At 40.9% G+C, this 12,500-nt stretch overlaps 1 protein-coding gene and 1 long non-coding RNA gene across 11 annotated transcripts in view; one reads left to right on the top strand and one right to left on the bottom strand.

Annotated features, from left to right (window-relative positions):
* Window positions 1-12,116, top strand: part of LOC135097187 (uncharacterized) — a 65,330-nt gene extending 53,214 nt beyond the window's left edge. Inside the window, exons 6-9 of one of the 5 annotated variants that reach the window (XR_010265448.1) lie at window positions 4,101-4,239; window positions 7,162-8,140; window positions 8,335-8,443; window positions 10,456-12,116. This is a non-coding gene — a long non-coding RNA (uncharacterized LOC135097187). Of the gene's footprint in view, window positions 1-4,100; window positions 4,279-7,161 lie in introns of all 5 variants that reach the window. The other 4 variants (XR_010265446.1, XR_010265447.1, XR_010265445.1 and 1 more) reach the window with 4 other exon arrangements.
* On the bottom strand, window positions 6,641-10,860 carry LOC135097184 (uncharacterized). 6 transcript variants are annotated; one of them, XR_010265443.1, is made up of 4 exons: window positions 10,111-10,251; window positions 8,278-8,417; window positions 8,047-8,135; window positions 6,641-7,593 (listed from the first exon to the last, which is right to left on the bottom strand). XR_010265443.1 is itself a non-coding variant. In XM_063998956.1 (4 exons), the coding sequence occupies exons 1-4, from the start codon at window positions 10,775-10,777 to the stop codon at window positions 7,482-7,484; spliced, it is 405 nt and encodes a 134-aa protein (XP_063855026.1). In that variant the 5' UTR covers window positions 10,778-10,860; the 3' UTR covers window positions 6,641-7,481. The 6 variants fall into 6 exon arrangements, 2 of the variants coding, with proteins under 2 accessions (XP_063855026.1, XP_063855025.1); XR_010265442.1 differs by having other exon boundaries at window positions 6,641-7,576; XM_063998956.1 differs by lacking the exon at window positions 8,278-8,417 and adding an exon at window positions 10,721-10,860 and having other exon boundaries at window positions 6,641-7,576; window positions 10,111-10,274.
* Window positions 12,117-12,500: the final 384 nt, after the last annotated feature.

Genomic DNA, 12,500 nt, shown 5'->3' with positions numbered 1-12,500 from the left:
ACGATTTATTCACAAAACCTCTGGCAACACTGCTAAAAACAATACACATGTAGGATATGCCAAACCAAGACAAGTATTTACATGTGAGCAGGAAGAAGAATTAGTATCCTATCTGAAAACAGCAGCAGCAATTTATTTTGGTCTTTCTCCGAGAGAAGTCAAGGAACTGGCTTTCAAATGCGCCAATGAAGCAAAGATAGAAATGCCTGATAATTGGCGCAATGATAAATATGCTGGAAAAGACTGGTTTTCAGGTTTCATGAAGCGACATGGACAAGAACTCTCAATTAGACAACCTGAAGCGACAAGTTTGTCCAGAGCTACAAGTTTCAACAAGCATAATGTAGAGTTATTTTTCTCCAAGCTGACTTCTCTCATGGATAAGTATAAATTTGAACCCCAAGACATATGGAATGCTGATGAAAGTGGAGTGACAACTGTTCAGAAACCTCGTGCAGTGGTAGCAGTTAAGGGCACAAAGCAAGTTGGCTCTCTTACCTCAGCTGAGAGAGGACAACTTGTTACATTTTGTGTTGCTGTCAGTGCCATTGGAGGGTCTGTTCCTCCCATGTTGATATTTCCACGGAAAAACTACCATGATCATTTCATAAGGGATGGCCCAGAAGGATCAATTGGAGCCTGTCACCCTTCTGGATGGATGACACAGGATAACTTCTTACTGTTTATGAAGCATTTCATTAAGCATACAAAAGCAACTGTCGAGAAACCTATCTTGCTGTTGCTAGATAATCACCAATCTCATGTTAACTATGATGTTACCACATTATGCAAGGAAAATGGAGTGGTTTTGCTGTCATTTCCTCCACACTGCTCCCACAAGTTGCAGCCCTTAGATAGGTCAGTTTATGGACCTTTCAAGCGTTACCTGAGTTCAGCTCAGAATGACTGGTTACGGAGTAATCCTGGAAAAAGAATGACCATTTACGACATTCCTTCTCAAGTAAAAAAAGCTTTTCTGAGAGCTTCAACTCCCATTAACATCACGAGTGGCTTTAAAGTCAGCGGCATCAGTCCTTTGAATACAAATATCTTTGATGACTGGGAGTTTGCTCCCTCTTCAGTAACGGATCGCCCAGTGAGGCAGCAATGTGAACAGGATGCGGCCAAAGCAATGCAAGATGTCTCAGAGGTTTCAAAATCGGTAGATGAACATTGGTTTTCTTCCACTTCTGCATCAATGGAACCCCATCCTTCCTCTTCTACAGCCAGTGAACATCTTCCTTCCACTTCAACTGCAGTAGGACCACAACCAGCAGTAGCTTCTTTCATTACTGATCAAGTTGAAACTGCAAATGTTGGTGAGTCTTCCCTTTGCCCAGAAAAAATCATGCCACATCCAAAAGCAACACCTCGGAAAAAGAAATGTAATACAGGCAGAAAAGCACGTAAAAGTGCCATATTAACAGACACACTTGAAAGAAATGCTCTGTTTGCTGAAGCCATTAAGAAAAAAACAAAAAGAATGATGTCAAAGAAAAGAAAGCCACCAAGAAAAGGAAGCAGGAGTTTTTACACAAAGTTCGATCCAAAAAACCTGTTGAAAAGTACGACATATCCAGCTCAGACGACGAAGACTGGTATTGTCTGATTTGTGTAGAACCATATTCCAATAGCAGGCCCCGGGAGAAATGGATTCAATGTAGTACATGCAGAGGATGGTCTCATGAGGAATGTTTGGGAACAGATGGAGGTATAATTTTATATTATATTTGTCATAACTGTGAATCTGATGATGAATAAATTTAAGGTTCATCGGTTCAGTTTATTGTGGATTTCTATTTTCTTATCATTTAAATAAACTCAAAAGTTATAGTTTGTTTATGATGCAACTTGCCCCTCATACTGATGCAACTTGCCCCGCAGATGGGGTAAGTTGCATCAAATATTTTTTTAGATATATATCAAAATTAAGTATATAAGAAATGATTTTCATTAATATCTACGCATGTGAACTTGATGATGAGGTCTAGCATATTTATATACGACAACTGAATTTCACTTGAATGAATTATACACAATTCTGTAGAAGGAAATGTAAAATTTGATGCAACTAGCCCCGCTCTCCCCTAGTCGATATTTTTTGGTTTGGGATTAGATGAGAAACATTTTTGGGATGGTTTAAGATGTTTCAGGACAAAGGGTTAGAAGAGGGTGACGGAAGGTTTGTGTGTGTTTTGGAGTTTGGTTAGGGTTTGGTGAGTGCAGTCAGGAACATTCCAGCCATCCATCACTCACGGGACACTGGCACTGTGGATGGATGGGCACCAATGAGAGTTTGGTCCACTTGTGTTAAGGCGATTTGTGGCAGCGGACCTGAAACGAGAGAGAGAGAGAGAGAGAGAGAGAGAGAGAGAGAGAGAGAGAGAGAGAGAGAGAGAGAGAGAGAGAGAGAGAGAAAGTTTACGTTATAACTGATCCGTGGAGGCGTGTCAGACTCTCTCTCTCTCTCTCTCTCTCTCTCTCTCTCTCTCTCTCTCTCTCTCTCTCTCTCTCTCTCTCTCTCATGTACACTTACAACTGACGACACAACAACTAACAACACACACACACACACACACACACACACACACACACACACACACACACACACACACACACACACACACACACACACACACACACACACACACACACACACACACACACGTTCCATAACTCATCAAAAGTGTGTGGTTAACTTAGCGTGCCTCGCCTTTCACGGCTTGGTTTGCTTGGCCTGGCTTGCTTGGCCTGGCCTGCTTGGCCTGGCTTGCTTGGCCTGGCTTGGCTTGCTTGGCTTGGCTTGCTTAGCATGGCTTGGCAGTTATAAATCCACTCTTCAGTCATTCATGCTCATGTTCTCCACGTTCTACTCATGCAAAATTCAGTCATATATTTAAACTCATGTCATTCACGCTTCGGTATTTCACATTGCAGCCATAGATAGACAGATAGATAGTCACAATCCTGCCAGTCATTCCAGTACCCCTTCTTTCACCACCCTCCAGCCTCCCCCATCCTCGCCACTCTCGGACCTTGTTTATCTCTCTCTCTCTCTCTCTCTCTCTCTCTCTCTCTCTCTCTCTCTCTCTCTCTCTCTCTCTCGTTTTTTTCTCTTTTTCTCTCTCTCGTCTATTCAATTCTTCGTCAATCAATCATTCATCCCTTTCTCTGGTAAACTCTGGAACTCCCTGCCTGCTTCTGTATTTCCACCTTCCTATGACTTGAATTCCTTCAAGAGGGAGGTTTCAAGACACTTATCCACCACTTTTTGACCACTGCTTTGACCCTTTTATGGGACTGGCATTTCAGTGGGAATTTTTTTTCATTAGATTTTTGTTGCCCTTGGCCAGTATCCTTCCTACCTAAAAAAAAAAAAATAAAAAAAAATTCAAGTCTTGTCTGTTCTTTCTTTTCGTTTAACCCTCTCATTACTTATGGCATCGTTTTCCTTCCTCTTTCTTCCTTCCTTCCTTTTTGTATATATTTGATTTCCTTTCTTCGTTTTCTACCTTTCCGTTATTTCGTTTTTTTTTTTTCATCCTTCCTGCCTTCCTTTCTTTCATTTGATTTCTCCCGTTTTCTTTTCCTTCTCTTCCTTTCCCTCTCCTTTTGTTCATACCTTCCTTTCTTGTTTTATTCTCCGTTTTCCTTTTATTTATTTATATATTTATTCATTTATTTTTGGTGGGGGAGGCTTTGTTTTTATTTATTCCTTTCTTTTCTCCCACGTTCCTTCCTTCCCTCCTTTCTGCCTCCCTCCCTCCCTCTCTCACCGGGCCTGCATCCTTGCATTTTACAGCCTACATCCACTTTACAGGATTGCTCAGTGTGCCTTGTCACAAACAGCCTCGGAAGAACCAAAATACAAGTTAGATATGTTGTTTGTTCTTCATTTGTATTTCTTTGTGAGTGATCTAACCCCTTGCTCTTATCTAGTACTGTTTGTTCTTCATTTTATGATCGATTTCAACCTCTTGTCGTTATCTTTTACTTCTTGTGTTTCCTTTGTATCCCTCCGAGTGGCCATGTCTATTGGTGTTCGTTCTTCCTTCGTGTTCCTGCAGGAGTGACCTAACCCTCACCTCTCTCTTCCTCAGCTGTGACACAAGGAGCAGCTGTCTCAGCGGAGAGACGGTGGACGGCGGATGAATACTTCGGCTCCCGCGCCTTCTTCCGCATCATGTCCGACTTGCCGATCCTGGTGGTGGGCGGCGTGCGTCAGAGGAGTTGAAAAATGTATGGGACACGCTGCTGTGCTCTGCGTGTAGCTGTGAGGTGAAGTACAGACGGCTGCATTGTCTCAGCCTCGGAGGTGCCACTTGCTCAAATTACGAATGGTTTAATCTTATTTTTTGAAGGCTGTGGAATATTACAGTATCTTATAATAAGACAAATGGTATTAAAAGGCATGTCATTTACCGATAAGCATTACACGACAACATTATTGCGGTGATTAAAAGTACACCTGTAAAATGCTGCGTAGCATCATCACTCAGCTGTTTTCAAGGTCACTTGGACTCGGTCCCCCTGCTCCCTTGCTTTGATGATGCCACGTAGCATTTTACAGGAGTACTTTTAATCACCGCAATAATGTTGTCATGTAATGCTTATCGGTAAATTACATGTTTTTTGATACCATTTGTCTTGTTATAAGATACTGCAACATTTCACAGCCTGCAAAAAAATAAGATTAAACCACTCGTAATTTGAGCAAGTGGCACCTCCGAGGCTGCGACAACGCAACCGTGTGTCCGTCATGTCACAGAGCACACCCGAGAGTCCCGTACATTTTCAACTCCTCTGAAGGGTAAACAAAGCCTTAAAATGCATATGTGTATAGAACATTCTCTACTTACAATTACACGTTCTTTCACCTTTTTAAGTATTTGCAGAAACTCACGTTACACCCTGTATAAGAAATTGCAAGGTGGCGGACAAGCTGTCTCAATACGAGTATATCAACCACGGGAACAATAGACACCTGTAATCGCTTCACTCAGGGCGTCCAATCCCTTATGCTTTCGGATACAATACTTTACATTCTTCACTTGTAAAATCCATTACCTTTTAAGCCTCACACACACACACACACACACACACACACACAGCTTCCCTCAAACTCACTTCATATTTCACCTTTTTTTTTCCCACAATGCATTTTAATCTTTCCTGTTCACTAATTAAGCTCCTTTGTGCACCTTATGAATTAATTCGAGCGTTTCATTATAAGTTACAGGAGAGAAGCAAGTGATATTTCTTATTGATTCGGTTTCATATGGAAGGGAAGGGATAGGAGGTAAAAAAGGGTTATTGTGATAGGTAAGGTAAAAAGGGTTATTTTTTTTATTAAAGTTGTTAACTTGCCTGTGAAAAGTGTGTGTGTGTGTGTGTAATATGTTTTCCTCTCTCTCTCTCTCTCTCTCTCTCTCTCTCTCTCTCTCTCTCTCTCTCTCTCTCTCAACGAAAGATAAGAGCGATAGTAAGCAGAAAGAGAAAACTGTTGTAAGGAGAGAGAGAGAGAGAGAGAGAGAGAGAGAGAGAGAGAGAGAGAGAAAATGGCGTCAACCACTAACACAAAATTAAATTCCTGACCAGATCTCTCTCTCTCTCTCTCTCTCTCTCTCTCTCTCTCTCTCTAATCCTCATGATCCATCCCTGCTGCACCTAATCACAATGTAATGCCCTATTGTTTGGTTTGTTTTCCCTAAGTGTTCCCCTCCTCACTCCATTTTCCCCTTTTTTCCCTCTTCTTCATTTTTCCTTTTGTCTTTATTCGTATTTTTCCTTTATTTTTCCCATTTTCCTCTTGTTTCGCCATTTTTTCTCTTATTCTCTCCCTCATCCCTTTTTCCATTATTTTTTCCTTTTCCTTTTTCACTATTTCCCCTTTCTCCCAATCCTCTGTGTGTATGTGTGTGTTTGTGTGTGTGTGTGTGTGTGTGTGTGTGTGTGTGTGCTGCTGACTCGTGATTGGCTGGATAGGGATGGCTTGGTGTGGCTTGGTGTGGATGCACTGGATTGGTTTGTGGATGGCTATTATTATTATTTGTTTGTATTTTGTTTGTTTACTTATTTATTTATTTTTTTATTATTTGTTTGTGTATGAGAGAGAGAGAGAGAGAGAGAGAGAGAGAGAGAGAGAGATTGATTTAAGAAGACCACATAAAATTTCTCTCTCTCTCTCTTTCAATATTTAAGCTTCATTATCTTTCACCATAGTATTTAAAAATATACGACTATGTTGGTTTGTGTATTGGCGTTCAGATTAATTTGCTTTACTTAGTCTTCATTTATTTATTTATTTTGTGTTGGTGTATATAATTTTTTTCAGTGTTTATTGATGAGATTATATTTTTTCATAGTGTGTTTATTTAGTCACTTTTTGTTGTAGGTTAATTCAAAGTTGAGCATTTTGACTCACATTTGACACTCACACTTGACTCACCATACTCATCAAGTTGTGTCCTGTATTTTTGTGTAAGCCTCATATTTTGAATCTAATATACTCTTCACTTGTACACACACATTGTGAGCCTCACTACATTCACGCAGGCCGCAAGAAAATTAGGCTTGTCGATTTTGGTTTCATTCTTTATTGTAGACACTGTACAAGATTGCAACACTTGTGTATGTAATGGTGTGTGTGTGTGTGTGTGTGTGTGTGTGTGTGTGTGTGTGTGTGTGTGTGTGTGTGTGTGTGTGTGTGTACGTGTGTGTGTGTGTACAAGATTGCAACATTTGTGTATGTAATGGTGTGTGTGTGTGTGTGTGTGTGTGTACAAGATTGCAACATTTGTGTATGTAATGGTGTGTGTGTGTGTGTGTGTGTGTGTGTGTGTGTGTGTGTGTGTGTACAAGATTGCAACATTTGTGTATGTAATGGTGTGTGTGTGTGTGTGTGTGTGTGTGTGTGTGTGTGTGTGTGTGGAGACAATTGTTGGTGAGGGTGTTGGTGAGGGACTGTGGGGAGTCACTGTGGGTTTGTAAACATACTGTGGGGGACATACTGTAGGACTGTGGAGAGAGAGAGAGAGAGAGAGAGAGAGAGAGAGAGAGAGAGAGAGAGAGAGAGAGAGAGAGAGACTTGCAACCATATGGGGAGAGGTGTTATTCACTGTTCTTCATCGCAAAAGTATTGTTCATAGTTGTTCATTGCAGGTGAGAGAAGACACAGTATGTTGAGGGAAGGCAGCTGCACTAGTGACAGCAGCAGCAGAGCCCCACCACTGCTGCTGCTCCTCTCCTCTTCCCAGCACAGCAGCACACAGGACACATTTCCATCATCTTTAAATCCCGGACACTTGTGCCTTGGTGATAATCTCACAGCAGCAAACCCTACATTGCTCAGGTCAACTTCCAGCTAGAATCATAATATCTGGAGTTATTTTTCCACAAAGAAGGATTCAAAATATCCCCCCCAAAAAATAAGATATTTTTAGAAATGAAAATCCACTCGAATTTTCTGCCTGAAGCTCTCGTTAAAATGACTCCCTCTTGAATCTTGTGTCCGACTCCAACTGTGTCCAAGAGAATGGATCTCCAGTTTGTAGTGAGACTTCCGAGCCGCCCAGACCTGTGAAGGCGAGCAGTCTGTCAGATAATGAGAGTAGACAACATAAGCAACATAATGAGAGACAAAGTCACAATAATAGAGATAAAATGAAGGCACTCAAGTATTAATGAGAAAACAAAACAGAATAATAAGCAAAGTAAAATAATGAGACAATAAGGCCAGTCAACAAATAATAGTGAATTTACTGTAGGAAGGGTCTGCTGTACTACTTAATGACCATTCAAGTCTACTTGTTAAAGATGTGTTTACACTTTGAAGTGTCATTTTCTTGTACTATGATACATTTTTTTACTATTTTCTTCCACCTGCCTTAATTAACATTGAGTAGAGTCTCACTAATACAACTTGAATATTACTCAGCCGGCAGTCTTTGCCATGGTGGAGTGTGACACTGAATCAGTACTGACATTTTATCATTTACATTTCATTACTTTGATTACTCAACAAAATACTGCATTGTTTTTTGTAACCTGCTGACTGGTGAAGGGACAACGTGTGCTCCTCAACACTTGGTTCTTGCCACGTGCCGCAGCAGACTGACAGCTTCCAGTGGGCCTGTCTGAGGTAATGCACCACACAACATTAGGAATAGGAACAATTATTTCACTAAAACTTTAATTACCTGCACTAAAAACTTTCAATGAGTTTATGTACTTTGTGAATTTAGGAATCTGGAACAATGATTGCACTTATTTAACTACCTGCACTAAAGTGTTTGCTTTAGTTATGGTGTTGACAGTAAGTATAAATACTTTAAGGGGCGTGACCTCCGCCGCATTGCTTCAGCAGCCTTCAAGTCCCGGCAATGAAACGGTTCGTGTGAGGAAGACTGCTTCTGGTGCTACTGGTGGAAATTGTTACTAGTGTGTAAGTATGTGGTAAATATCTGTGGAAACCAAAGGATGTTTTCACTCGTACCAAACGTTATGGTCATGGAGATACCTCTCTTCCTGCACACAAAACAACTACAACCACCTAATTATTACACACACACTCCTATACCAGCCTCGGAGTCCCCATCTGGTAACGACCCTAAATGTCTTGACACCCCTCTCAGTTTTTCTTCTTAAACTTCTACAGATTGAACGCGAATGTTGCAGAACACTGCCTCTCCTCTATTAAGCTTCATCATCCTTTCCTCAATGAAACCCTGGTGTCTGAGGCAACTGACAGTAGCCCCTTTTCAGTTTCCTCTTACTTTCTCTATCCAAAGCTGGATGTTGTGTTTATGTGCGCAATGAAATTAACCTGCTTTCGTGCCCACGCTCTTGAATCTTTTGGGTTTTCCACCACCTGGCTACGACAACAGAGTCCCTTTCATACTAAATTTATCTGTGTTGTATACCTTTCACCTAACTCCTCTGACTGTAAGAAATTCTTTGACTATTTAACTTCCAAAGTGGAGCACATTCTAACTCTCTTCCCTTTTGCAGGGATCTCCATTCTTGGAGACTTCAATGTTCACCACCAGCTTTGGCTTTCCTCTCCCTTCACTGACCATCCTGGTGAACTAACCTTTAAATTTGCTATCCTCCATGACCTAGAGCAATTGGTGCAACACTCTAATCGTATTCCTGACCGTCTTAGAGATATGCCCAACATTCTTGACCTTTTCCTGACCTCTAATCCTTCTGCTTATTCTGTTACCCTCTCTTCTCTGTTGGGATCTCCGATCACATCTAGTATCTGTATCTTGTCCTATCACTCCAATCCCTCCTCAGGATCCCCTAAGCGAAGGTGCCTCTGGCGTGTTGGCTATGCTAGTTGGGGGAACCTGAGGAGGTATTTTGCTGATTTTCCTTGGAATGACTACTGCGTCCGTGACGGAGACCGCCCTGTGTGCCGAGTGCATAAGAGGTGATAGTGTCTGGCATGGAGGCGTACATTCCTCACTCTTTTTCTCGACCTAAACCTCCAAAACTTGGTTTAACATAGCTTGTTCTCGTGCTATACATGAGAGAGATGTGTCCCACCAAAGGTGCTTAAGCCTTCCATCACCAGAATCTCATGCACTTTACATTTCTGCCCGGAACCATGCCAAGTCTGTTCTCCAACTAGCCAAAAACTCCTTCATTAATAGTGTCAAAACCTTTCAAGATCTAAGTCCCCCCGTGACTTCTGCCACTTAACCCAAAAACATCTATAATAACTTTGATTCTTCTTTCCCTCCTTTATTTCAACCAGATGGCACCACTGCTATCACATCTATCTCTAAAGCTGAACTCTTTGCTCAATCCTTTGCTACAAACTCTACCTTGGACGATTCAAGGTTTGTTCCTCTCTCTCCTCCACTAGCGCAGACAAGACTGTCAGTATACAATGGACATGACACACTGAGGCAGCTGGTACTGCTTTGGCTCTAAATGTTATAATAATACTCTGCCACTTTGTTGACGAGTGACAATACAACCTCTCGTTCCTCAGACTGTTCTTTTCACGTAACAGCTTCAAACCAAATCCTGAAATACTGAACCAACATGAACCACCTCTGCTATCAAGTAGTCAGCACTGTGAAGGGCTGTACAGTTCCTTACCTCACTAAATAATAATACTTTCTGATCCAATCTGTCTCTGTCTGTCTGTCTGCTGCCATGGCTTGACCTGCTCTTCTTTCATCTGTAGCTTCCATTCTGTCTGCCGTCTCCCTGCATCCTCTTGTCCACCACACCATCCTCCCTTGTGTGTTTGCTGCCACTGTCTATCTAGAAAAAAATGTTTTCTGCCAAACCTTGAACTAGTACAACATGAACCACCTGTGGTCTAATCTTTCTCCAGCATTTCTTCTGTCCACTGTCACTGTCTGAACCAGTCACCTAACACACCATCCTTCCTGCCACGGTCATCCCTCTCTGATGCTCTTCTCTTTCTCCCTCTCTCAGCGTGGTGGCAGCACGGGCCTCGGCACTCCCTGGCACCACGGCAGGTGTCAGTGAGGCAGGCAGGTGTTGGTTCAAGTCCTGGCAGTGTCACTTCGCTGCTGTATTGTTTGGTGCAGCGGATGATGCTACGTTTTTCATCACTTAGTGTAGAGTCTATTTTTGCTTGACGTTTATTTGTGTTGGTAAGGCATTTCCACTATATAGTGGTAGATATTCTGGGAAATAAGGAATTAGCAATACTAAGACATGCTTGAACAACACTCACCAGTGTGGAAGACTTGTCAGGCAGTGGCTGTAGTGGCTTCACTTGAACCACGACCATGTTCTCCTCAACCCTTGGAAAGAGAACAATTCATCTGAAATGGAGATACAAAGATATTGGGGAAAATTTAAGAGAGAGACGCTGCAAAGTGTAGCTGACAGTGTGCGTGTCGTTATCAAGAGGAGGGGCTCTAAAATGAAACAGTAGGACACTCGTGAAGACATTCATACTATCTTTTCTCAAGGGAAGAGTGTGTCGTGTGTGTTAACAACGTCAGGCGCGGACATTTTTTGCATCAAGGGTGATGTACGATCCGGACATGAAAAAAGTTTTTTCTTTTATAATTTTCTAATTTTTTTCCGCTTCTTTTGATATATGTAACGTTTTGATAAGAACTAAAAAAATCCCCTTATGTAAAGAGGTCTTCTGTTATGAAATTCCCACGGTTTCGCCCGCTGCGAGACATGTCACACGTTTTTTTTACATTTTTTTTTCTCTTTTCATATATTTTTCTGACATACCCGTTCTTCTTCACTCTCCCATGAATATCTACGGTTCTCTTGCTGCATACAATATTAGAAAGCACGAAATTCTAGGTCTAACTATTTTCTCAAATTGATATACGAAAAAAAAATCATATAATAATTTTTTTTTTCGTAAATCTAGCAAATAGTTAATGTATCTGCATTAGATATCTTTTGCATTAATATTTTATTTACTTTCAAACAATTAAACACTGGTTTTTACTTAGAAATATGGCGAAATATAACAAAAATTGTTTTCACCCCGCCTTCTCCCCTCCCACCCGGTAATTAAGGGTGAAATCATGAATAGCTTTAGGCCTTATACACAAAACCAATCGGAGTAACTAAAACTATGTCTGCTTTTTCAACATATTCTGATGTATATATCGCGTGAATTTCAAGTCCCTGGCTGCAATAGGTGAATTAGTCACCCCTTAAACTTTATGACATAATATCTCAAAATGGCGGATTTTAGCATATAAAAATTATCTGCTCCGTTTTTATTGGTGTTACAGACAGATGGGCTATTGCGGCTTATCAAACTGTGATAGGCGAATAAAGTCTGCTGTGGTCTTTTTTTTTGGAGTTAATTTTGATTTTTGACAAATATTTCAAAGTTTTTTTTTTTTTTTACTTTTCATCGAAAAAAAATCGTACAATAAAAGAAAAAAGATAGCAGACTTTGTTCTCCTATCCTTCCTGATCAAAATACTTTTTAAATAAATGAGGGAGGAGATACGAGTTGAACACAGGCAATTTAACAAGGGATTAGCGATCCTTCAACCACCCTCAAGTGTATGAATAAAGGTGATTAGTTACTTTGATGTGGAAAGACTGTAATTTGTAAAGATGAGAATAAATGAGAATAAATTATTTCTGTGACCTTGTGTCCAGCCAATGTTTGTAGGTGTTAAGGTGAAACCACGAGGTGAGGTGACATTAGTATTGTCAAGTGTCTTCGTAAGGTACTCACACCAAAGTTTTCATTTGCTTCAATCAATCAAGGTCTGGTGATAAAAAAGGCACTGCATCCTGTGCACTCTACCCTGTGTCCTGTGCACTCTAGCCTGTGCACGCCTTCCTTTCACTCTGGAATGCACACCTTTATATATTGTGCTGCATTCACACTAATTTTTCAATAAAAATAAATAAATAAATAGTAATCAACAAAAAGCAAAAAGTGACTTATAAGAAAATAAATAAAAACACAGGTGTAAAGTACTCTTCTCCGTTAACCTCCAAGATAACCACATCAACTG

The sequence above is a fragment of the Scylla paramamosain genome, unplaced genomic scaffold (genome assembly GCF_035594125.1).
Source record: "Scylla paramamosain isolate STU-SP2022 unplaced genomic scaffold, ASM3559412v1 Contig13, whole genome shotgun sequence".
Classification (NCBI taxonomy): Eukaryota; Metazoa; Arthropoda; class Malacostraca; order Decapoda; family Portunidae; genus Scylla; species Scylla paramamosain.
This window is presented reverse-complemented; position numbering and strand designations above follow the sequence as displayed.

What these genes read in the sequence shown, in the direction of transcription:
- LOC135097184 (XM_063998955.1), bottom strand. Translation starts at nt 10,777, where the DNA reads ATGGTCGTGGTTCAAGTGAAGCCACTACAGCCACTGCCTGACAAGTCT. An exon ending in AAGTATTATTATTTAGTGAG is followed by an intron (nt 8,136 to 10,110) that starts GTAAGGAACTGT and finishes GCATTACCTCAG; the next exon opens with ACAGGCCCACTGGAAGCTGT. An exon ending in GTCCCTTCACCAGTCAGCAG is followed by an intron (nt 7,594 to 8,046) that starts GTTACAAAAAAC and finishes ATTATCTGACAG; the next exon opens with ACTGCTCGCCTTCACAGGTC.